We start from the raw sequence: 27,396 nt of genomic DNA, 5'->3' as shown, positions 1-27,396 counted from the left end.
GTTACCACCCACAGCTTATGCGAGCAGCCAGGTGATGGTCGCAATGACCATCGGGCTTGCGACGAGACCCTTGGGGTAGGGTCTCGTTGCCGCAAGCCCCAGTGGACTTCCTGCTCTAATAGAGAAGGAAGTCCACCTACTGACAGCACGAGTGATGTCAGTAGTGCCGCCCACAAATGGCAGGCGTTCCTGCAGGAACGCCTGTTTGCCCAGCCACCCCCCCCTCCCCGCCTATAAAATGGGGCGAGCTGTCGATCAACATTGACAGCCGCCCCGTTTGTTTGCGAGCACCGGAGCAAGTGCTTTTTGCGCTCGCGCAAGCGCACTGGCCCACAATCAACCCGCTTGCGAGCGGGTCTGAATCAGGCACACTATATGATCATGCACAAAACATTTTTTTACAGTATGTACCCAGCTTAAAAGTTTCACAAAGGCAGCCAAATGGTTTCCTTGATATAGATCATAAGATTATGGCCTTTCTAAAAAGAAGCTATAAGGAGGGATTGCTGGAAGCTCGTACATTTGTGTTTACATTCTGCAGATATTCTATGATTGAAATCACTTGAATTACAAATGGCTTATAACTAAGCTGTAGGTAAATACCATTACTGCTGCTCCACACCTTTGGAACTCTCCCCATCAGACTCTCCACCTCTCTAAAATCATTCAAACGGGCTCTCAAGACCCACTACTTCATTAAAGCCTTCCAGCACTCATCCTACCTTGCTGCGATTTGCTCCTCCCTCCCGGTCTACTCCGTATGTGTCTCACCTGTTTGTCTGCCCTTCCCCTTTAGAATGTAAGCTCTTATGAGCAGGGCCCTCTATCCTCTTGTGCTTCTCCTTAGTTTACCTTCATCTACTTCTTACTCCCCACTAGGGCACCTAACACTTGGTTGCTTAAGCTCTGGTGCTTATGTGGGTGTTATGGTCGCTAATTTAGCAATGTATATTACCCATGTCCTTGTCCTGCATTCTATTGTATTGTAAGTCTTTGGTCACTTAATTGTTTATATATTTTTTAAGATGCTGCGGAACACTTGTGGCACCATATAATAAATCATGAAAAACCTAATTTCAAAATAGGCAGTTACCAAAAATGTAAGGTGCACAATAAGCTTTTTAAATGGAACCATTACCATGTGGGATTTTTTTTTTTTTTTTTTTTTTAAAAAGCCTGGTAATCGCCCCAACTCCCTTCCACTGGCCCACTTATCTCGAGGCCAGTCGGGAAGCACAAGGAGTGCATCACCAGGAAGAAAAGCGCAGGAGGTATATCAGTTTAACGTGTCCAAAGCAGAAGTATGGATCACTGTTCTAGAGTAGTCTCCAGTGCTAGCCTCCTTCCTACACGTCAGCCCTCTCAGTACTTCCTACCTAAAGGAAAGCAGGGAACAGGAGGAGATTTGGGGCTCCTGAATGCACAGTTCAGGTGTGAACAATAAAGCCTCCTATATTCCACTGGTAACAAGTTAAAATTGTTGGTTAACACTTTATAACAAGTGGACATACTTACTATCTCGGGATACTTGCCAGAACTCAAACGCCACTTTAAAAGCTTGAGCTACTGTTAATGTAACCGCATGTGCCTAATGGGACAACAAAAAAATAAAAAAATATTATATTATATTTATATATAAATAATATATTTTAAACATCAATACAACTCAATGTCTTTGTGCTGAGCTTCACAAGCTATGTACTACTTTCATACATAGAGCATTTAATTATGGATCCTTTTTGAGCCTAGTACATCAGGCCAAGCAGATTTTGTTTGAAGAGTAAATTAATACGATGCAATTGGTGTAGAATGATGGGTTATGTAGCAATCAGAAACCAATCTCCATAGGCATTATAGTGGGTGACCAATTCTAGTACAGCAAGCAATCAAGGGATATAGATTGCAGTCATCACCAACAATGTGCCTTAAGTGCTTTTTAGAATAATACAAACAAGTGGCAGTCAAGAAATTAACCAGACTTATTAGTACAGTGGTTCTCAAACTGTCCTCAGGACCCCACACAGTTCACTTTTCCCAGGTCACCCAACAGGTGCACAGGTGTAGTCATTACTCACTGACACATTTTAAAAGATCCACAGGTGGAGATAATTATTTCACTTGTGATTTTATCAGGAGACCTGGAAAACATGCACTGTTTGGGGTCCTGAGGACAGAGTTTGAGAACCTGTGGATTAGTAGATTAAGAATTTGAAAGCCATAATTTTAATCCTAAAAAAAAAAAAAATCAAAAAAAAAATCACCATTTACTTTCCTGATTTAGGGGTATATTCAATTCGATGCAAAAAGTCCCGGACTTTGCAGTCATCGCTGGTTTTTCCTGCGAAAAAGTATCACGCGCGTCCCCGCTTATCCTCGTATTCAATTCCATTTGGGGAAATCAGCCTCACACTCCCCAAAATATGCACTAACATTGGGGATCATGGTAGATGCCCCCGAATAGCCCTGCTGAAGCCATTTGGGGTACTTAAACGCTCACATTAGCATCTTTGCTAAATGCTACACCTTCACCACTTTTTTTGGTGGAAATAACTAGTTCCAGCAAATTTGGGGTACATGAAAATGGGTGCGCATGGTATATAAAAAAAAAAAAAATTTCGCAAAAAAGTGAGATCTTAAAAGCGTAAAAAACAAACAAAAAAAAATACGCACCTTTAGCAAGCGCCTGCAATGAAAATAAACCTCCCCCATACTTGCAGACCCTCCCCCCCCCAAAGTCTATTTAGTTAGTTTTTAAGTTTGTACCCCAACTTTGTACTGTTGCCCCCTTTTAAAAGTCATTTTGTGGGGGTGTTTTTTATTTTTTCACAGTTAACCTTTTGGACCTGTCCTAAGTGAAATTAAATAGAATTTGCATTCAAGTTAAGTGTGTTGGCCAATGGCTATGTTCCATGCTGGGACGAACGTTCAGAGGATGGATGGTGAAGGAAGAAAAAGAAAAAAAAAAATTTGTATGTATGACACACGCAAAGTTTGCCTTTCAACTCAACATTTAATATCTAAAATGGACACACACACACACACACACACACACACAGGGTACTCCTTGCCATCATGCGCGAGTGCATTCACACAGCTGGGAATAGATTTTCCAGTAGCAGAATAAATAAATATCAGGTTTTAAGGTTACCATTTTCCGCTTTGTACACAGAAACGCGTGGCACTCCAAGGTTTCATTCTGCTGGCTTTGAGCAATGTAGGCAAAAACTTTATCATGCAATTTATCAGCTGTGCAATAGGATATTCTGCAAGAAAAGGGGAAACCATAATGTACACTTATAATGGCCAGTCCCACTAACTCCTTAGTAGACAAATGTATATTTAGTTAATGGGAAATGCACACAAAGCATAGTTGCCAAGTCTGGTTGGTTTTTAAATTAAAAATAATAATTTTATTAAATATAAAAATGGAACATTCTTTGCTTCCACCTCTACCAATTAACCTGTACGAGTGCTTCAGAGCTCTGTAAGCACACAGACATTTAAGCTTAGCCAGCCACAAAAAAAAACAAAAAAAAAAAAAAAAACACAAAACCCCCCACCATTCACCATTAAAACACTAGTGTCGCTTGTCTCCATCAGACACCAGGGAGTAGTGTGCATAGATTACAGTTTACCGAATGCTTCCAACAAAAGGCATAAATAAAGCCCCGTCAACTAATGCACTTGAATTTGTAGACCCAATACTGGCAAATAGTTACTGGGGGATGCAGGAATTGGTACAGTTTGGAAAACATGTTTATTAGGAGCAGGCTTTTAGGTTTGGAGGCAGATATGCGATGTTTAACCTTACATACCTTATTAACTCACCTGTAGATAGACACATTTTCAATCAGCTGGTTAGTAATACTGTCATTAAGGATTATTCCTCTGGGAGTTACTTTTAAAAGAACCTTCTGTAGTTTCTTCCCACTTGCTTTAGCCTGGTAATATAGAAAAATTGCAGAGACATCTGAAAATAGAGCCAATTTTTCACATTCTACCACAGTAGCATTCACACCCAAACCTCCAACACCTTCAGTTTTTTTTTCTCTAGTCGCAAAACAATTGAATAGTAACAATATTTTGGGGTTTCCCCTATGGTAGAGGTTGTAACAAAATGGGACACCATTATTTAATTTCCCCCTTACAATTCACTTCCCATCACTCATTTTTGTGTAAAACAATTGACCAAATTTGGCAATGATAAATAATGGCTGTATTCTGTAAGTGTACAAAGTACTGTAATAAAAAAAGATGGAGAACAAGCGGAGTAAAAAGGAGAGAAGAACACACAACAACTGAATCATATAACATACGGAACAAGCCGAACAGGCAGGCTAAGAGCGCAGAGGTGGGCGTCCAGTGTCCCCTGTGGAATCAGAGAAAAGGATTTACCGGTAGGTACCAAAATCCCATTTTTGCTTTCATCCACTAGGGGACACTTGAGGGGCCACTTGGGGGGCCTACGCTGGGGACGGCCCAAAGTTTTCACCACGGGCGGGAGCTCTGCGGCACCTGCAGAACAAGGCGGCCAAAACAGGATGCTGAAGTAGCAAACGTATCAAACTTGTAAAACCTGACAAACATGTGAACTGAAGACCAAGGGCCAAATGTAATAGGTAGTCTGTTTTAGTAACAGTACAAACTCGCACTTTTAAAAAGTGCGAGTTTGTACTGAAACTCGCAAATTCAATAGCCTGCGAACTTTTCAGCTCGAGGCTACTGCATTTGCGAGTTTAGGACTATGTAAACTGACACCTTTTAATGCGAGTAGCATTAAAAGGTGCGAGTTTTAGAGAAGCCATCACAGATCAGTGAGATCCATTATGGCTACTGTGTGTGTTAAACAAAAAACAAGTGCACCCCCTCCCCAAAACCATAACCAGCCCCAGGCTTTATAAAGCCTGTTCTGGTTCTAAAAATACAGGGGCCAAAATGCATAGCGGGCCCCTGTATATTAAGAACCAGCACAGGGCTTTGTTGAGCTGGTCCTGGAAAAATCAGGGGACATAATGAGTAGGGGTCCCCTGAAAATTCCAGAACCAGCACAGAACTCTTTCTAGCGGGGGGTATAATGCCACAGCCAGGGAAAACCTTTCATCGGTTTCCCCGGCCAAAGCATTATCCCTTACCGGTAGTCAGTCCAGGCCGGGGATCTCTGGGGAGTTGGGTACTTCCCCCCCCAATAAAGGGGTACCCCTCTCCAGGGCACCCCAGCCCACCCTAGGGTGGTGGGTGCTGGGTTGATAGTGTAAAAATAAAGTTTGCATATTGTCTTTAGTTGTAGAACCACAAGTACCAGCAAGCCTTCCCTGCATGCTGGAATTTGGAGAACCACAAATACCAGCATGCGGAGCATTACGGGCCCCCACTGGCACTTGCAGTTCCACAACTAAATAAATACGTAAATAAACAAACATACACAGTGAATGTAAAATTTTATTAACACATACATTCACACTCACACATACTCACCTAGTATCCAAAGTAATCCTTAGGGGTGTACCTGAAAATAAAAAAAATCCATACTCACCTCTCCTATGCGTGGATCACGTCCACTTGTCCAAGTAGGCAATCCAGGGGTTAAAATAAAAAAACCGCAAAAAACCCGATCCATGCCGGACTGAGCAAAGGTATGCTCAGTAAATGACCGGGGCACACGTGTGCCGCCAGCTAATCAGGGAGCATCTCCGTCGGAGCAGCTCCCTGATTAGCTGAATGCGGCCAGCCTGTGTCTCCCATAGACTTCTATGGTGTGAAATCCCCATTGAAGTCTATGGTGGGAACCACTACATCGTAGCCGCAAGATTAACCTCTATTAATCTTGTGGTTAGTTACATCAATGATACAATGTCGACAGTGTCCCCTAGAAGAAATTCTGGTTCTTCACCTTTCATACTAGACCCATGGCTGCTCTGTGGATAGTCACACCCCCTGACCAGCCAAAGTATATCCTTGTTCATACCTTGTAAGTGGGAGATCCTGTTACTGTACACAAACAGCAGCCAATGTTGTCAGGTCCAGAAAAAAATTTAAATAAACCAGGGGCCTGGATCTGGATAACCCATGAACACAACTCCATTATAGGCCTCTGATTCGGCCCCATTGTGTCCAAATTATATACCAGTTTTTCAGAGTTGGATGCCACTGCAACCCTCTTAGTCTTATGATAATGTGAGTATATGTGCGACTGTATGCCGAAGGCAGGCCTGCTACATCAGCAGCCGGCATCATTAGTATTGGGACTTGCACCAGCCCAAGGCCCCTACAGACAGCAACATGCATTTGTCCTGCATCTATCAATATATCTTATTGCAGTCCCTTCCATTAGATGAAGGATAGTACAACACGTGTAGGTAGCCCCCATAGGGGGCGTGTTCTATTACATTATTTAGACGAACAATTAATTACATTAATTAGACATTAATCAAAGCCTGAACTGCCTGGTAGATCAGATCCTTGTAATTGCACATAAGTATTTGCATAAGTCACTTTTGACTGTGAAAACAAGGCAAGTTTTTGGTTTAATAATAGAAATTTTACACATACTGTTGCTACAATCCTCTTCACTGCAGCTGCAGACAGTTCTTCCCCTTTTGGTTGTTCTACCAAGGTCATGCCCAAATACTTCAGATGAAATAACATTCCTTCCAACAGAGTTTCCCTGGTATCTGTCCAATTCTCTGGAAGCTCTAGAAAGATAAGAAATTTAATTTCCATTAACCTAAGAGTAGGAACATAAGGATCTATATACTAATCCTTGGAGATAAAGTACCAACCAATCAGCTCATGTCACTTTACAGGCAGTGTTGTAAACATTACAGTTAGTAGGGGAGGGGTGGGGTGGGGGGAGGTGAAGATGCATGAAGCGGTGTCATAACGTTTAGTGACATCTGCGCATGTTATGCACACAGATACTGCTTTTCACTAAAGTACTGATGTGGGGTTGGGTGTTAAATGACGAGGGCAATATGCATCTTAGTCATTAAACAATGCTACTATCTTGAAGATTGTTCATACATTGGCTGGCAAGTCAGTGCACTGTCAGGGGCACTGGCTGTTACGACAGCTACAGCTGTCGTCCCATCACAGTGACAGCACTGTCCCTGGCTGCAGCTCTAGGCTGTGCACAGGGGATCTAGCGATGCTTGTGAGATCTCACGCATGCCCATTGAAGCTGGATAGGAGGTTTAACAGCACCTCAGCACTAAGCTGATGCAGGGATCGCCGGAGGGGGGAGTTTTCACTCCCACTCCAGCAGACTAGTTAATACATTTTGGCGATACGGCTTCCTGCTCCACCGTGGTAAAGAGGCAAAGCAAGAAGGCGGCACAGTCCTTGCCACTATAATACATCTCTCCCTCCAACTCTGCCCACTTTACCTCTCCAAGGCTTGGTACATAAACCCCCAAAACACTATCTCCCCCAGTCCAATAAGAACATCTTTACCTGTGAGCAGGTTCAGACATTCTGTGCACTGCAAGCAGTAGATAATTGGAGGTACAGTAAGCAGCCTTCATTAGTTTGAGCACACAAAGTTACTGACATGAACATATACACTGATCAGGCATAACATAAAACCCACTGCCAGGTGAAGTTAATAATGTTACAATGGCATCTGTCAGGGGGTGGTGGAATATATTAGGCAGAAAGTGAATAGTCAGTTCTTGAAGATTAGGTGTTGGAAGCTGGGGGAAAAAAAAAAAAAAGGCAACTGTAAATGGATCTGAGCGACTGACAAGGGCCATATTGTGATGGCTAGACAACTGGGTCAGAGCATTTCCAGAACAGCAGGTCTTATGGGGTGTTCCTGGTTTTAAATTGGTTAGTACCTAGCAAAAATGGGCCAAGGAAGGACAACCGATAACCCAGCAACAGAGTCATATTGTAAACCTGTCATTGCGAACCGAGACAACTATGCAGTAATTAAATTAAGAGTGAAAAAGTCACAATAATCAGTGGAAATAAAAAAAAAAAATTAAAATAAAAAAAATTGTTAGCCATAAAGAAAAATTATGCAGACAAAAATTGTATTTTTATATTTACAAGAAGGAAAAGCTAGTGGGGGACTATACAATACATTTAGTGATGTACTATAAGTATAACAGAGGGATATGTGAATCTTGATTTTGGTTTTAAATAGAGCACTTTAATATGCAGGGAGTTTCCACCATAGGTATGAACAGAAATTCTTGAAATAGCAATTATATTCAAAGCCTGAAGATTGAATATGGGATCTCTTAGCCAATTCATGATTCTTTATGCTCTCTTTAAATGATCCCTAGCAGAGGCAATAGAGAAAACTATTTCAATGGAACCCATTGTCATAAATGTTGGAGGCAAATGGTCTCATCAGTCACAACCTCCGACCTAAGCACACTACTGCACATGTGCGGTTCTCCGTGAGTCCTCTCCTCAGTCCCTGTTTAGGAGACTCTCGGGGCACATCAACTAAACAGGACAAACGGGTAAAGAGCATCGGAACCAAACGCTTTAAGAATTTTCCACCCAACACTGGCATCCTTTGAGTCAAAATGTATTGGAAAGTAGTAAATTTTTTTTTTTTTTTAAGGAAGGAGGAGGGAACGGATGACCAGGTAGCTGCTTTGCACAGCTGCTCAGAGGCACCATGCCATACAGCCCAAGTCGAGTGGGCCCGAATTGAGACCGGAACAGTTACATTTGAGGACAAATATGTCTGCCGAATGACAGAAGTGACCCATCTAGCGATGAATCCTTTCGAGGCGGGCCAGCCTCTTTTTGGTGCATCAATACCAACAGGGAATCCTTACACCTCAAAGACGCAGTACAGTCCAAGTAAATGTGTAACGCACGTACAACATCCAACAGTGCTAAGGAAAAAGCTTCACTAGTCACTGAATGCAAACAATATTCTGGTTGATTTAGGAAACAGATGCCATCTTCGGTAGAAAGGAAGGTTTAGTGCGCAACGCTACCTTATCCTCATGATACCCTTTTGGCCGAGGCAATGGGCAAAAGAAAAACCACCTTCAAAAGTCACAATTCTACAATTTCTAAAGGCTCAAAAGGTGCCTTTTGTAGTGCCTCCAAAACTAAAAACTCAAGTTCCAAAGGAGGAACCGGCAGGACATAAGGCTGTATACAAAGAACCCCCTGCAAGGTGGTCTGAATTTCAGGAATGGTGGCCAATTTCCTTATAAACAGGATAGTCAGGGCAGAAATTTGTCCTTTAAGAAAGGACAATCTAAGACCCTTAATCAAACTCTTGCATATGTTTAAAAAAACAAACAAACCCCACACCACACAGAAACAGGTTCCGAGTATCTTGTCTCTTATCAGGTTTGAACTTATGTTGCTCACACCAAGAAATATATATCTTCCACATCCGATAATAAAGCTAGGAAGTAACTGGTTTGCGAGACTGTATCATGGTTTTCATCACAGATTGTGAAAACCCTTTGGCCCTCAAAATATTCGATTTAAGAACCATGCCATCAAAGCCAAGTGAGGCAAATTGGGGTGATGGTATGGACCCTGAAGTAACAGATCTTGATGCAGAAGCAGACTATACGGAACTTCTGCCACCACGATCCGAAGAATTGTGTACCAATGACGGCGCGGCCAGTGTGGAGCCACCAGAATGACTGGCCATACCACTGATCGAATCCGCTGAATTACCTTTGGTAACATTACCAGAGGAGGAAAGATGTATCCCAGCTGGAACACCCAAGGTGCTGTTATGGCATCCACCAGTGATGCCTGAGGCTCCCAGGACAGAGATCCGTACCTTGGAAGTTTCTTGTTGAGACGAGAAGCCATTGGATCCATGTCTGGAAATCCCCATCTGGCAACTATTGCCGCAAACACCTCCGGGTGTAATTCCCATTCCCCTGGATGCACACTGTTGAGACAGGAGTTCGCCTCCCAGTGCTCCACCCCTGGAATGTAAATTGCAGAAATAGCTGGAACCCAGTTTTTAATTTTCTGTCCAATGAAGGCTGTGAGCAACCTCCCTCAATGCTTGCCAGCTGCATGTGCCACCCTGCTTGTTTATGTAAGCAACTGCGATGGCATTGTCTAATTGGATTCGCACTGGTAAATTCCTTAGATGGCATTGAACCTGAAACAATGCATAGCCCTTTATTCCAGTATATTGATGGAAAGAGGCTTCCTGGACAGACCAAAGACCCTGTAAGTGTCCATCTAGAATCACAGCCCCCCAGCCTGTTAGGCTGGCATCTGTGGTGACAGTGGTCCAATTACTGACAATTCACAACCCCTGCTCAGATTTGCATCCTGCAGCCATCACCGGAGAGACTGCTGGGTCTGCAGAGATAATCTGATCACCTGTGAGGAGTAATAATTGGCCTAGTGCTCACCATTATATCAGGGTGTCTGCTACAGCTGCGGGACCTAAAATAGGGATCAACCCACCCCATAAAACGTTAAAGAAAAAAAAAAAAAAAAAAAAAAAAGATGGTCCGCGCTAATGGGTGTATCTATTGCTGTAATAACGAAATATCAACATGTGGTATTACAAAGAAATATATTTATTTATATAAGAATAAGTGAATGCACTCACAATGCTCCTGTAGATTGATGACCATTGTAGGGTATTAGTGTTATTAAAATAGCTGGAAACGTTTGTTGGCAGGGGTGACAAGTCGGAGTGAAAGCTGGCTGGGGTTCGAGTTGGGTATTGATTGAACAGAGTTGTAGTGTTGATTGATAGAATGGGTAACAAATGAGGGGGGGGGGGGGTTGAGTCTCTGTTGTACCATAGATTAAGTCTTCTTGGAAAGTTAGGGTATTCAGCGCCGTGTCTGGCGGGGCGGCGTCCCATATCCCCCAGGTGCACAACTTACCCTCGATGTCTTTCTTCACTCTCCTCCACACAAAAACTACTCTAAAAGGCCAACATAGCACTTATTTTTGCTATTTAGTTTTAACAATTTAAATCTTTTGATGGTATGAAAAGCTGATCCAATTTTCCAGCCAAAAGTTGTATCAGTTCTGAGCACAACTTTATTTTCAAAGATATGAAAAGGGTTTATTGCAGGGCTCCTAGATACTGCCTCATTTTTTCTTTTAAAAGCTTGAACTGGTCACCTGGAAGTAAAAAAAAAAAAAAAAAAAAAAAAAAAAGTCTATGGTTTATAATACTTTTTTTCATGTGTAAGCTGATGGGAGGACAAGGACTGAAAAAAGAAACGATTTATGTCCTTCATATGACAGAAATCCTTTTGGTCTTCATTGTTAGCAGTTACCACCACACTAGACCATTCCCTGATAACCTTATGTTGTGGTCCAGAGAAGCCAGTTTCTGTGCTATTTACAGACTGCATCTTGCCCAGGGAGGCAATCATATAGAGGTTGAAAAGATTTCAAGAAGTGCAAGGCAATGACGAGTGTATTTTGTGCCATAGTTTCTCCAGAAGGTTTTTTTTTTTTATAAATTGAATCCAATTTTGCCCTAAATTAAAAACAAACAAACAAAAAAAACAAACCTCTCTACAAATGGGAGATCAGATTCACTGCCCTGGACAGTAGAGAACTAATCTATGCAGTATGTGGTAAGTTAATATAATGGTGCATACACAGTCAGATCTGTCAGATGAACGATTTAAACAATTTCAGACAGTATTAAAATGAATGGAATTGTCCAAATTGGACTGCAAACACATCAGATGTCAGATATGATTATCTGACATGCGGGAACGCGCATAGTTAATTGTTGCAGGCTCACATGTCAGATTTTCTTACAGATATGAATGATTGAACGATTTTTAAAATCATTATCTTTCAAATTTGACAAAATCTGACCGTGTGTATGCACCTTAAGGATTACAGACATTCACAAGGTTGATTAGTAAAACGAACAGGGACTGATATTGTGGATAGATCTAGAACACCCACTGGATTGCTATGTAACGCCAACAAAGGTACTGACCAGTCTACTGATTACATCACTGTCTCCCTTAAGCCACCCCAGTGAGCCACTGAGTTGAGCGGCTTGCAAAGCACGAGACAGTTAGGGACTGTCATCTCACGTGACCACAGCTACCCCAAAGTCTTTGAAGCACTGGCGTTCCAGGGATGAGACTGGGAGAGACTAACAAGGCACTCACGGTGGTACCCCGCAGCCCAAGTCTCCTCACCAGTCGGGTAGAATAGAGCAGCTGGTTGCGGCAGCAGACAGACACCAGGTGATCTTGCGAGAGCGGGGGACATGGTAGTCTCGCCACAACCAGTGGAGTGTGTCACAGGGCATACACCCATATGACAAATGGGGCTGCAAAGAAGGAGGATCACAACAACACAGAAGAGTATTAGTCCCCAGGAAACAAACATCAGGACCCATGGCATAAGTCGACCCCTCCTTAGTGTGGCACCACTGACTAACACTGGCCCCCATTCCCAGATTTGTTGCACTGGAATTGTATTCAACTGACATTTATTAGACTGCTACAACTATTTAAACTATAGATTGGCGATTCTGTGCGATTATACCGACCTGTTTTCTTATACCTGTGACAGTCTTTCATTGCACAATTTATCTGCATGCATGCGTTGTCAAACAAGTTTTGAATTTCACCTGTTATTGGTTTGAATAGAAAATGTAGGAGGAGCACTGTGGACTTCCAATAAACACCTGCATAGCTACATGTTGTCTGCATTATTACTTCAGTCTTCATAGCGCTGACCCCACCCCCCTCCTTTTCATTTACAGGTGTTATTTGAGGGTCCAGGTACCCATAGGGCCAAAAGCTTTGAACCTAAACACCCCTAGGAGTGCAGTTAACTGTCCAGGGATGTAGCCATAGCTCTGACTAAAGGAATGATTTCTAGAAACGTCAGAAAGGAACTCTTCCCTGTGACTGTCGACCCTATGGAGGGGGTTTGATCATACTGGGGGGGGGGGCATTTCTGATGGGGGTAGGTTTCTTTAAATTTAGTATTTAAATAAAATGAATAAAAAACAAAAAAAAAACACACTTTGACCAGTTTTTGGTAAAAAGTTGACAGTGGAGTGGATAATGACATTCACAACCATCTCAGATTATTCATAAATTCTGGTTCACTAACCACAATGAAGTGTCCCAAACAGAAGTTTGGGTTTGTTTCTTTCCATAGATATTAAAACTTAATTGTGAATCTTTTAATGGGATGTTTAGTATTAAGTCTGTTGCATATATACACTATGTAGATAAAAGTACTGACAGAAAAATAGATCGAGATTATATTGACGTCAGTACTTTGTATCAGAATGCTCCACAAATTCATGTCAAGATTAATGCTCCAAATGTAACTTTAAACCACATCATTTGTGTGCCCAGGAGAACTCTTCCATTGATAATGGTGCCCAATTACTAGGTATTGTTGGTCACATTTGTGATATTGTTCTTTGTACGAATCTGGAGTAATTTGTCCAGTCTACTATTTACCAATTTTGATTGTACTCCTGAAGAAGTCCCAAGCTGGGGACAAAACACGTAGGGTCTGTTGTCAAAATCCATCAGCCACCAGTGAGGTTTTCAACCACAGAGCTCACACCCCTTGGGTTGATGGTCTGACGTTACCTCTGCCCCACATAGACCAGCCAATAAAATGGTGGCAAATATCCAACGCCTAATTCCAGGAAGTCTCAGCTAACCCATTGATTGGGTATGCCTAGAACTGCTACAAGAAGAATCCACCCTCATTGGTCCCAGGAACCAGAATTAAACAAAGACTTGTTCACCATAACAAGGAACTAAGACTAATTGTGTGGTTAAGTTCACATTTCTATATTTGCACCTTTCTAGTGCACTCAGATCTTCTTTATTGTGAGATATATATATATATATATATATATATATATATATATATATATATATATATATATATATATATATTACACACACCTACATATTTCCCACGTAATGGATCTTCATTTGGGCTAATCTCTTGAATCACTAGACTGATTTTGATGGGGTTTTGACTATTCTATACAGCATTGGTTGAGGAAGGTTTAGGTGTATGAACCATTCATCTAGACCAGGAGTAGACAACCTTGATCCTCAAGAGCTACTAACATTTCATGTTTTCCAGACCACCTAGCTGGTGCACAGGTGTAGCGATTACTCACTAACATTTTAACAGATCCACAGGTGGAGCTAATTATTTCACTTGGGAATTTGTGAGGAGACCTGGAAAACACTCTGAGACAATGAGGACCAATCATAGCTAGCAATGTGCCCTGTTTCTCAGCAGCAGCCAAAAAGGGGAGGGAGTCAGGGACTGAGCAGGGTCACATCTGAGGCAGACAGAGTGAGAGACTCCAACGCACCTATGAAGATGCCCTGATACAGACAAAATAATCGGGAAGGAGTGGAATGATCAGAAAATGCTGTGGTGAATTGCAGGAGGCAGTAGTGAGATGCAGGGGGTTGGAGTAAAGCTGGGCATCCACTATACAATTTTCTGTCAGATAGCTGTCCAATCTGGCTGGTTGGAATGAAAACCTGGTAATGTATGGGAGCAAATGACAGTCAGTCAATCATATGGTTTTAAACACTGAAAAAGGACAAATAAAATTGTTCAAATTGGTTAAATGTGTGTGTTTTAACCAATTTGTCTGAACAACCATTTTTGGCTATTTTCCAATGTTTGTGGGCAAATGGACGATTGTTATTTGCTCCCATACATTACCAGGTTTTCATTCCAACCAGCCAGATTGGACAGCTATCTGACAGAAAATTGTATGGTGGATGTCCAGCTTAAGAAGCGGAGGCTTTGTATAGATGAAATTGCTCCCATGCAAAGACAGGGTAGTTTGCTAGTAGAAATATACACCAATCACTTGGGCAACTAAATTTATTTATTTTTTTTTCTGCTGTACTATCTGCATATAAAACAAATAACAGACTCAACACAATTCAGGAGCAATGTTCACCATTGATTTATTTTAGCTAGCCTTCTAACTGACCAATAATCAGTCACTGCAGCTTAAACTTCCCTACTAATCCCTAATCTCACCTCACATAAGCAGCTTGTTTTTCCAGACAGATCTCCAAGTTTATTTATTTTTATTTTTTTATTTTATTTATATATAGGTCAAGGATATTTCTAGGGTCATATTCTACAGATGTTGAAAGAAAACTTATCCTTACTTTTTTTTCCCCTTCTAAACATTCATATGCCAGAAGTGATTAGATTTGTAAAATGGTTAAACATTTCACTACTGCCTGGTAAAATACAAAGTGCATGTAAAAGTACTGTGATCATAGAAGTCAAAGGCTAGGTACTTAAGGTGAATAATATACACGAAATACCTAGAGTATTGGGGAACAAATGGTTGTCATTTGCTCCCATACATTACCAGATTTTTGTTAGCCAGCCAGATCAGACAGAATCTTAGTGAGTACCTAGCACTGAGACAGTAATGCTAACCATTACATAGTCTCAGGTTCAATTCCCACTACAACCCTAACTGTGTGGAGTCTGTATATTCTCCCTTTGCTTGCGTGGGTTCTTCAGGGTACCCCCACAGCACAAAAATATACACTAGTATATTAATTGGCTCCCAGCAAAAATTAACCCTAGTGTGTATGTGTGAGTGAGCATGTGATAGGGAATATGGATTGTAAATTCCACTGGGTAAGGGTCTGATGTGAAGGGCCAAATATTCTCTGTAAAGCACTAAGGAATAGGTGAGCGCTATAAAAATAACTTGTTAAATACTTGGCACCAGTACTGGCTCAAATATATTTAGAAGGGGCACAGTAAGATAACCTACATTACTTTGGTTGGGAAGGACGCAATGCTTCCAAGATGTGAAAAAGAAAAAAAAAAGAAAAATGTTAAGATTTCCTAGCAAGGAAGCTATAAATCTTTAAAGCAATGAAAGCATTATATCATCCATTTGGAAAAATAACAGGTCATTCAGTTTGCATGTAATTCAAGGGAAGATACAATACTGATTACCTCCATCATACAGAGCAGTCTTACTGTGCAGTTAGCCATTAATCAAGGACCTTACTTCGAAATCTTGTGCTCTTTGGGGGCTATTCAATTGTTTTGTGGGCGACTAATTAATGGGCATCCAGTGTAGCAGTTTAATTGTTGTGGGCACCCATTAATTACCAGTCTTCACACCCTATTAGATCGGATTTAGCTGTATTAAATGGCTAAGCCAGTCTAAAGTCCTGGTTAGGGCACTCAAACTTGTTTGGGTGCTATAACCATATATTAAGTGCACATTCTTGCTGGTACCCTACTGAGGATGTGAGCAGAAATGCTAGTGCCTATCGAGCCCAAATGGAGTAACAATATAATTGCTCCATCAGGCACCCAAAGCAAATAGCATTCCCAATTATTCTCTCTCTGGCCCAAAGCAAATAGCCGCCTTAAAAAATAAAAAAAAATAATTGTAATTCCTACATCGTTCACCTGATTTGGATGTAATTACCCTCAAATTAAATCTGAAAGTTTGCAGTTAAAGCACATCTTGTTTGTTTCATTTCAAAGCCATTTAGGGGTATTCAATATGGGAGCGATAACATAGTTTTTGCGTTAATATCGGAGGTATGACGTCCTTATCACATCGTATTCAATTTCAAAGACTTATCGCAGTTTTGAAAAGTCTTTGATAAAAAAATGGGGATAACTTTTCACCATTGAATAGGTGTCGAAAAAAAGTGCAGAATTGGGGTTTAGGGGTGCAGGCTTAAAAAAAGCCTGCACCCCTGGGAATGACATTTAAAAAAGAACTGTCAAAAGAAGTTTTTTAAAAAAAAATAGGGACACCCCCAAAAATTTAAAAAATTGGGGTGAAGAAAAAAAATGGGGAAAAAAAAAAAAAATTGTATAACAATAGGGAAATAGGTTCAGGGCTATTCTGCAAGTATGCGGCAGGTGTTTTGAAGAATAGAATTATAGCGGCAGGTGCACAAATGCAGAATTTTTAAAAATTTACTTTAGGGACTTAAAAATATGCTAGTACCCATTTTCATGTACCCCAAATTTGACGGGACCACATAAAAAAACGAAAAAAATATAACCTAAGTGATCTTCTGCAACATTTCAATGTCGGGAAAAAAAAGAAAAAAACACCTGCTGCGGCTATTCAAATCCCCGACTTTCAATTAAAGGCTAAAACGCCCCATGTTTTTACAACTTTAAGGAAAAATTCGTAACTTTACGCAAATCCAACTTAGGAGTTTCCCGTTTTCGTTAATTTTATATTGAATACAGGGATAAGCGGGAGCGCGCCCGATACTTTAACGCAGGTAAAAACTCCAATATGAAACGTTAACTTAGACAGTGAAGTTAACTTTCATATTGAATACCCCTCATTGTGGTGGTGAATAGAGGCCAAAGTATGAAAATTCTGTCAATGTCCCAATATTTATGCACCTGACTAAAATTATATAATATTTTTTTGGGGGGTGGGTAGTTTCAACTGTTTTTTTGGTTGCCCAACGTAGCTATTCAATTGTTGCACCAATTGAGCACAAGTGCAGCAGGTGCCCAGATTTCTGCTTGCACCATCCTGAAGTAGAGAGCTTGAGAAAAAAGTCAACCAAACTACACAGTACTTTAACCAGGTTTAGTGGCTCTACACAGCTGAACACTGCATTTGAGCGCAACAAACGCCACACCTGTGGCTCTTGCGCACGATCGCAACAATTGAATAGCTCCATTGGGTTTCCTTTATTAACAGGCATTAAAAAAAAAAAAAAAAAAAACCACCACACACAAAATCCCCAAGAGTACTTCTGGAACATGAATTTACATTGTGGACCTACAAGCACCAACATACTCTATCTGCTTTTGCCAACCCAGTATGCAGGAGATTCTCAAATTGTGGCCAGGTCCCCCCCTTCCCATCATATGCTATGTGCATATTTTAATCAATGTTCACTGCAAGGGTCAATATCAGACATTATACAAGTTTACTTGAAAAGTGACAGTTTTGGTAGTCCCAAACTATAAGTAAAACATGACAGATCAATGACACAATAAACACGGGGCACCTAAAAGAAAATTTCCACCAAAAATTTAAATATAGAAAAAATTAGCTTACACTGATTGACTCTTCAAGCTCCGCTGTTCCAACAGCAATATACAGCGAGAGAGCTAAATGCTGCTTTGTCAGAAGGCCTCCCCATCCCTAGTGGGCCAACTGAGGGGTTGCAGTAGCAGCTTCCGAGCACACTGCCTCAGGTCTCAGGACCTTGCCCCCCGCCCCCCCCCCACGACAATTTAAATCAACACCTGTTCTGGTCTTCTGGAAGAATTTTAGGAGACAAAAAGTAAAAAAGGTGTGAACAAAGCTAGGCTCATTCTCTCCCCCTCCCCCCCTCCCCCCCCCCCCCCCGGCAGGATGAGTAATGGCTCCTGTAAAAGAGTCTACAGACTTCAGGCAAGCTTCAATCCTTCTATCCGTAGTCTCCTTTAAGGAAGTTACAGTATGGATAGGTAAGGTAGCGTTCTTAACTAGGATTGTCACGTGGAAATCCACTGCAGGGGGAACTTCCCATTTAGTGCAATCAGAAGCTGGAAGAGGGTAAAAGGAAATAAAGCGTTTAAGCAGCTGAAACTTTTTACTAGGTATATTCCATGCTTCACACACGATCAGATAGCTGATCAGAGTGAGTAAACTCTGGCAAAACTACCTTCTGTTGCTTAAATATTGGCTCTTTTGCCCTAGGAGTGGGTTCTGTCTCTTCTATTTAAAGAATGGATTTTACAGCTCTTACAAGTGCAGGTATATTCAATTTAGATGGGGGTTCCTAGTCTCCCGAGGGGGGAAACAGAGTGAGGTCTGCATCTTCTGCCTCCCCAGATGATAACGCAGAATCTGATAGCTGGGTGGACTGGGAAGATAACACAGCAGGCTTAGTAGGTTTACTAGGCAAGGGACTCTCCTTTTGCAGCCTTTGTTGAAGGGCTGTAGGAGGTAGCTGCTAGACTCTGCACTGGAGGTAGAAAGTTGGTCTACCCATGGGGGAGGCAAAGGATTTGCAGGGAGTACCTACTGTGACCGTCCCATAGGGGAAGCAACTGCTGGAACCGCTAGGTGGTCCACAATTTTTGCCAACACCTGTGAAATGGAAGCTCATGGGGGGTCCTGAGGAGAGGATGCTGGGGCTGCGGGGCCAGGTGCCGTATAACAAGATACACAGACCATCTTAAATGAGATCCTCTGAAGCCATGCCTGCTAAACAGGACTTGCAAGACATCAGAGTGGGAACAGCAAGTCTGCTTGTTATTCTTGCCTTTGCCAGACATAACTGCATGGATAAAATTCTAGCACACAATCTGTCATAGTGCAGTGAGAAACCCAGATATATGTACAATATGGCACAGTGTAGTGCACAACACAGATATACAGTATGTGATAACCCTCACAAATATAGGTAGAGGTGAGGTACAATAAACCCCCTATACTTAACAGTATTCCAGGGTTATAAAGAAAGAAGGGGAGGGGTGGGGTTTTGAGAAAATAAAAAAAGTGGTATAGGTGGACAGTTTATTTCTCTCAGCAGCAGCGCTAGCACAGGTCACATACAATGCAGACTTTACAATATAACTGCAATGGGCACGAAATTCAACTACGCAGACTGCTGTGGCTGCTAGGATATACTGCTGTATAACCTGGCCTTTTGGAGCGGTATACAGGACCCATCGTTCCCGGACACCTGAATGCAGAAATTTGCTGCAGTGAGTCTCAGGGGGCGGAGAGTGAGGGAGGAGAAGCAAGACCGCAGTGAAATGGCGCCTCGAGTCTCGGGAGGGGGCCTCAGGGAGAGTACCTTCTCCCCAATGTTGACACCAACCACCGGGACCCTGGCCTTGATCTGTGCCCTGCGCCAGTGTAGTAATGCCTTGGTGGTCTGGTGGAATCCTGGACGAACAGATGTCCACATCAGCGCCTCCTGTCTGTCTGAGACCGGAGGAAAGACTGCGCATAGACGCGGGGAACAGCCTTACCTGTCCCCCTGAATCCCGGCTGCAGTCTGGGGAGCCCTGCTAGCTAGGTCCCCCCGGAGCTCAGCCAAGAGTACCTAGCCGAGGGCTGGTGTTACAGCGCCGCGGAGGGATGATTAAGCAGCAGTGCAGACATCCAGGAGGACTGTCTAGCACTGCTGCACTTATCTTTATTTTTACTAAGTAAAATCATAAAAATAAAGCTTGGGCTGCTTAATAGTAGCCCCAATGTTCTAACGGTTATCCAGCTCCTGCTGGACACCAACGAAACAGTTGCCTTCAGGCTGTGGGCGGGGTGTAGGGGGAAGGACTGCACCATCCTGGGACAGGAAAAAGCTTTGCTGTTGGTGTCCAGTCCTCCAAGTATCACCTACGCCCCATTGACTCCTTGTGGAGCCATATGGACCCTGAAGAAACAGCAATTGCGACTACTGTGTAACAAGTATGCTCACTGTTTTAATGTTCTGACTGATCAGTATACATTCTAACCACTGACAAGTGAAGGGAACAACATTGATTATCCCATTACAATAGCACCTGTCAAGGGTGGGATACAGTAGGCACCAAGGGAACAGTCCGTTCTTGAAGTTGATGTGTTAGAAGCAGTAAAAATGGGCAAGGATCTGAGAGACTTTGACAAGGGCCAAATTGTGACTAGATGACTGGGTCAGAGCATCTCTAAAACGTCAGGTCTTGTGGGGTGCTGCTAGATTTGCGGCACTTTGTACCTACCAAAAGTGGTCCAAAAGGAGGACAACTGGTAATACAGTCATGGGTACCCAAGATTGATGTGTGTGGTGAGAGAAGGCTAGCATGTTTGGTCCTATCCCACAAAAGAGCACTGTAGCACAAACTGCTGAAAAAATTTATGCTGGTCATGATAGAAAGGGGTCAGAACACACAGTGCATTGCAACTCGCTCGGTATGGGGTTGAGTCAGGGTGACCATATTGACTACTGCATCCTGCTGAAAGCGCCTACAATGGGTACATGAGAGTCAAAACTGGATCATGTTGCAATGGAAGGAGGTAGCCTGTTCCGATGAATCACGTTTTCTTGTACAATGTGGGCAGCCTGGTGCGTGTGCATCACTTATCTGTGGTAGAGGTGGCACCAGGATGCACTATGGGAAGACAACATGCTGGCAGAGGCAGTGTGATGTTCTGCTGGGAAACATTTGGTCCTGCCTTTCATATGGATGTTACTTACCTAAATATTGTTGCAGACCAAGTACACCCCTTCATGGCAACTGTATTCCCTGATGGCAGTGGCCTCTTTCAGCAGGATAATGCACCCTGAAAAAAGTCCAAGCCATGGGTGTCAGTTAATGCTTCCCATCCACTTCACGACATAGAAACAGCACGATTACGACATTGTAATCGTGCTGTCATTTCTATGTCTGATGTGCCTACACTGAACGAGCAGTCGTTCAGTGTAGGCTCAATCATCTGGCAACATGCTGAACCTGACGTTATAGTCAGGTTGACCAGCATGTTTACCCGATGATAGATGTCCAATACGACCAGAGTGCACACATCGCTGGTCATCTTAGACATTAAACTGCACTATTTGTGGGCGATTACCAAGCGATTGAGCGATGACTGTCATTATCGCTCAATCGCTAGGTTTAATTGCTCTAGTTAAGATTGACTAAGAGGTTTTGTTTAGCAGTAGACTCATTAAGACTTAGGTCACAGGCTCTCAAACTCTGTCCTCAGGTCCTTTAACAGTGTATGTTTTCCAGGTCTCCTCACAGAATCACAAGGTTAATAGTTAGCTCCACCTGTGTATCTTTTAAAAGAGGTCAGTGAGTAATGAATACACCTACTAGGTGACCTGGAAAGTGCAAACTGTTAGTGGTTCTCAAACTCTGGGCCTGATTCAGAGCCGGACACTCTGACAAGAGCGCTCGCTCTGAATCAGGGCCGTCCTACCTATTATTGGAGCGGCCTCCTGGCCGCTCGCATCGCTGTGGGTGACCACCCACAGCTTATGCGAGCAGCCAAAAAGATGGTCGCAATGGTAGGCTCTCGCTGCCACAAGCCCAGGAGTGCTTTTGGCTCTGTCAGAGCCAAAAGCACTCCCACTGACATCACTAGTGATGTCAGTGGGGCCGGACCCAGACGGTAGGCGTTCCCGTCTGGGCATCCATGCCCACGGCACGCCCACCAAAGGGGGCATGCCGTCACTCACCATCGACAGCACGCCCCCTTTGGTGCAAGACCCATAGCGACGGCTTGGCCTGCCGTTTGTGGAAGGCACCACTGACATCACCAGTGATGTCAGTGTAGAGCTTCCTGCTCTGTTACACAGCAGGAAGCTCTCTGGGGCTTGCGACAAACGAGACCCTACCACAAGGGTCTCGTCGCAAGCCCCGATGGTCGCGACCATCACCTGGCCACCCGCAAAAAACTGTGGGTGACCAGGAGGCCGCAAAAAAAGGGTAAAAAAAAAAAAAAAGAAGGAGAAAAATCAGGCCCTTAGTACATTGGAGACAGATAAAGTAATCTGCAGCACCACTTATCCTTTTGCTGGAAATATTTGTGATATCTCCTGCATTAGACTATTGTTACATAACCCAGATGGTATTTACAATCATTGCAATTTCTGAAAAAAATATGTTAGAAAAAAAAAAAAGAGCTGCTTAATACATAGGTCCCTAAATCACAGGCAAAAGAAGAGCGCGCGCACACACACATAAATGCAATGGTATTACTGCCAGCACCGAAAAGGTTAAATAGTAAAAATAAAAGTGGAATGAGTTAGAACAGAAATATCACTTTAATTCAGTTGAAATTAATGGTATGGTATTTAGAAAACAAAATGGTAATAAAAATTGTATTAGAAAAAAAAAAAAAAAAAAAAATGCATTTGTTTTAAATAAAACCGCGCCAATACAGATAGGTGGGTATAGCCCTTTTCTGGTTGTGATTAGTACATAGAATTTGACGGCAGATAAGAACCATCTAGTCTGCCCCTTTTCATTTATCCTTTTGGCAACCTCAACACCCTATTTGCTCCTTACGTCTCTCTAAAAGGATATTCTTATGCCTATCCAAAGTGTTTAAACTGTTCCACCGTTTTAGCTTCAACCACATCTGATGGGAGGCTATTCCACTTATCCACTACCCTTTCTGTGAAGTAAATTTTCCTCTGAGCCTACCTCCCTCCAGTTTCAGTGCATGCCCTCGTAAGTACATCTCTTCCTTGAAGAATGTTCCCCTCCTGTCCCTTCATGTATTTGAAAGTTTCTATCATGTCCCCCCTTTCCCTTCTCTGCTCCAAACTATACATATTAAAGATCTTTTAGTCTTTCTGGGCAAGTTCTGTGCTGTAGGCCATGCACCATTTTAGTTGCCCTTCTTTGTACAGTCTCTAATGGGTCTATATCCTTCTGGAGATATGGCCTCCAGAACTGAAGACAGTATTCTAGATGAGGCCATACCAAGGAACTATACAGTGGCATTATCACTTCTCTTTTCCTGCTACCAATTCCTCCCCCTATGCAACCAAGCATCTGATTGGACTTCCTCATTGCTTTGGTGCATTGCTTGCCTTCCTTCAAGTCATCTGAAATGGTGACTCCTAAATCCCTTTCCTCCTCTGTATTTTCTATTATAGTGTCCTTGATACTATATTTAACCTTTAGGTTATTGAGAGCCAAGTGCATGATTTTGAATTTTTTTACATTAAACTGTAGTTGTCATGTTCTTGTCCATTCCTCTAGTCTACCCAGATCTTCAGTAATTTGTTTTACCCCTCCTGGTGTGTCTACCTTGTTGCATACTTTTGTGTCATCTGCAAAAAAAAAGGCATACTTTTCCTTCAATATTATTTGCAATATCACCAACAGATATTAAAAAGCACTGGCCCAAGTACAGATCCCTGGGGCACTCCACTAGGTGTCTCTGGATGTATTCCAAGCTCCTAATTTGCCAGTGTCGACATCAGTTGCTGGGTATTACAGCATTAGAGATGCAACGGTCTTTTGTTGGGTGTATGCGCATAACCGATTATTCACGGCTTTGGAGGGGCCCTCCTAGTTTTTCTGGGTTGCTACAGGCAATATGGAGAGCTCCCTGGGGATCAGATATGGTTGCAGGGCAACTATAGCTCTTTCGGTTTCCTTATTAGTGGGAGACAACGGTCTGCTGCACTCACAAGTTCTGTGTGTGGCTGTCGACACACTGCGCTTAGTGGTTGGTGTGCGGTCTGATGTCCCTCATTCAACCATCTTCTCCAACACGTTTCTTCTGGAAATCCAGACTCCCTCAGGGACTGGCTATGACACGAGAGACGGCTGTATCTGTACTGCTGTAATATTCAGTAACAGCTGCCGACATTGGCCAATAAGGAGCCTTCAATGCATCTACCCCTTACCAGTGACAACCAGAAAAGAGCTTAAAAAAAAAAAAATAAAAAAAAAAAATATATATGAGATATGGTAAGAACTTACCTTTGTTATCTCTACGAAGTCCATAGGGTTCCACAGGATACCTTGGGGTATAGGTGTGACATCAGTCATCGGGCACCATAGAGTTAAGCTTTCAGCCTCCCAGGATGCACTAGGGCCCCCCTCCTATACCCCGCCCCCGAGCCAAGGCATCTCCGTTTTATACCAAGCCATAGGCCGGAGGAGGAGAAGGAAGAGAGAAGAAAGATCTGGGGAAACACACACACACACACACACACACACACACACACACACGAGGGAGACGGAAAAACCGGTTACCAGAGCAAAGCCCATCTGCAGCACAGGTGCGAGAGGGCGGGAGTCCTGTGGAACCCTATGGACTTCGTAGAAATAGAGATAACAAAGGTAAGTTCTTACCATATCTCATATTTTCTACTTCAGGGTCCATAGGGTATCCACAGGATACCTTGGGGATGTCCCAAAGCAGTATCCTTTAAGGGTGGGGACGCTCCTGTGCTGAAAGGAGAGTCCCCCGCCCGAAGGAAGCATCCTGAGGGGCGAAGGTGTCAAACCTGTAATACCTCACGAAGGTATGGACAGAGGACCACGTAGCAGCCTTGCAGATCTGGACTGCAGAGGCACCACGTCGAGCTGCCCACGAAGGACCCACAGACCTAGTGGAATGAGCCTTCACAGAAGGAGGAACCGGCAGGCCTTCATGAAGATAAGCTTCAGAAATAGCCATACGGATCCAGGCTGCCAAAGTTGGCTATGAAGCAGGCCAACCCTTTTTACGGAAGCCATAGAGGACAAACAAGGCGTCCGACTTCCTAAACGAAGAAGTGCGGTCAACATAAGTCCTCAAGGCCCGCACAACATCCAAAGTGGCCTCACCCACGGAAAGGCCAGATGAGTTAAAAGCCGAAACCACCATTTCCTCGTTAACATGAAAAACAAGTTGGGAAACAACTTTGGGAAGAAATTCAGGACGAGTGCGTAACACTGCCCTGTTCCCATGAAAAATCAAGAAAGGGGGTCTACAAGAAAGAGCCCCTAAATCAGAAACACGTCTGGCCGAAGCTATGGCCAGAAGGAAAACAGTCTTAGCTGTTAGCCATTTAAGATCCCTTGAGCCCAGTGGTTCAAACGGCGGTCCTTGGAGAGCCCTCAGGACCACAGCCAAATCCCAAGGCGCAACAGGTGGAACAAAGGGCGGCTGAATGCGGAGAACACCCTGCATAAAGGTGCGCACATCAGGGATTGTAGCAATCCTACGGTGAAAACAGACAGACAGGGCAGAAACCTGTACCTTCAAAGAAGCAAGGCGAAGCCCATGGTCTAGTCCCGCTTGTAGGAAGGCGAGTATCCGAGACAGACGAAACTTCCGCGGTGCATAACCTCTTGGTCGACACCACTGGAAGAACGTATGCCACAAGCGATGGTATATCCTCGCGGAAGACAGTTTCCGAGCTCTTAACATGGTACGCACTACAGAGCTGGAAAACCCCCTGGACCTTAACATGGCTGTCTCAACAGCCACGCCGTCAAAGACAGCAGAGTCAGGTCTGGGTGAAGACAAGAACCCTGCGACAGAAGGTCCGGTCGTAGCGGCAACCGCAGAGGACTGTCCACGGACAGACCCTGAAGGTCTGAGAACCAGTGCCGTCTGGGCCACGCGGGAGCTATCAACAGGAGCGTCCCTCCTTCCTGTTTGAATTTCCGGATTACCCGTGGAAGAAGGGAAACCGGAGGAAACAGGTAAGCGAACCGGAACGTCCACCGGACGGACAGAGCATCCACCAGAGATGCCTTTTCGTCTCTTGTGCGAGACCCGTACACCGGCAACTTGTTGTTGTGCCGGGACGCCATGAGGTCAATCTCTGGTGGACAAGTGGGGTCTTCCAGAAGTTGAAAAACGTCCGGGTGCAGAGACCATTCTCCCGGATGAACGTCCTGGCGACTGAGAAAGTCCGCCTCCCAATTTAGCACTCCCAGGATGAAGACAGTTGATATAGCCGGAAGATTGCGCTCCGCCCATACCAGGATCCGAGACACCTCTACGATAGCCGCCCGACCTCGGGTTCCTCCTTGCCGGTTTATGTAGGCCACGGTTGTAGAGTTGTCTGACTGGACCTGCACTGGGCGACCCTGGAGAACCCGATGTGCCTGCTGGAGAGCATTGAAAACCGCTCGGAGTTCCAAGATGTTTATTGGAAGCTCTGCTTCTGTCGGAGTCCACCTGGCCTGGAACAAGTGTGGACCCGAAACTGCTCCCCAGCCCCGAAGACTGGCGTCCGTAGTCAACAGGACCCAATTCGGTACCCAGAACGGTCGTCCCTTGTTGAGATGGGTCATCTGCAACCACCAGGCAAGGGACAGGCGAACCTCCGGGGTGAGCACCATCGTCTGGGATTTTAGAGACTGAGGCAGCCCGTTCCACTTGACAGGATCAGGTGCTGCAGAGGTCTGGAGTGAAACTGGGCATATTCCACCATGTCGAACACCGACACCATGGAGCCCAGTAACCTCATCGCCGAGTGTAGAGACACCCGGCGGCTGTGCAGACAACTGCGCACGCTCGACTGTAAGGCAGAGATCTTTTCCCCCGTCACAAAGATCCTTTGCTGTTCCGAGTCCAATAAGGCTCCAAGATGCAGAATCCTCCGAGACGGGATTAGAGTGGACTTCTGCCAGTTGATTATCCAGCCGTGCCGTTGCAGTAGCGCAATGGTCAGGTCCAAGTGGCGCAGAAGGAGCTCCGGAGATTCTGCCACTAATAGAAGGTTGTCCAAGTACGGCAACATGCGGACCCCCTGCAGCCGCAGGGAAGCCGCCATGACCACCATCACCTTGGTGAAAACCCGTGGTGCTGTCGCCAGGCTAAAAGGTAACGCCCGGAACTGAAAGTGGTCGCTGCGGATTGCAAACCTGAGGAACCGCTGATGGCGCAAAAGAATAGGGACATGCAGGTAAGTGTCCTGTATGTCTAATGACACCATGTAGTCCCCAGGTTCCAGCGCCAGAATG

The 27,396-nt window shown here is 43.8% G+C and overlaps 1 protein-coding gene across 1 annotated transcript in view; it reads right to left on the bottom strand.

The window, feature by feature from the left end:
• Positions 1-27,396, bottom strand: part of LDLRAP1 (low density lipoprotein receptor adaptor protein 1) — a 65,931-nt gene that overhangs the window by 14,119 nt on the left and 24,416 nt on the right. Inside the window, exons 2-5 of the mRNA XM_088462550.1 lie at positions 6,550-6,692; positions 3,829-3,941; positions 3,149-3,263; positions 1,516-1,588 (exon numbers count right to left, since the gene is read on the bottom strand). Of these exons, the coding sequence (XP_088318676.1) occupies positions 1,516-1,588; positions 3,149-3,263; positions 3,829-3,941; positions 6,550-6,692 (444 nt within the window). The remainder of the gene's footprint in view (positions 1-1,515; positions 1,589-3,148; positions 3,264-3,828; positions 3,942-6,549; positions 6,693-27,396) is intronic.

Source organism: Taudactylus pleione, unplaced genomic scaffold (genome assembly GCF_031769625.1).
Source record: "Taudactylus pleione unplaced genomic scaffold, aTauple2 ptg000007l, whole genome shotgun sequence".
Lineage (NCBI taxonomy): Eukaryota > Metazoa > Chordata > Amphibia > Anura > Myobatrachidae > Taudactylus > Taudactylus pleione.
This window is presented reverse-complemented; position numbering and strand designations above follow the sequence as displayed.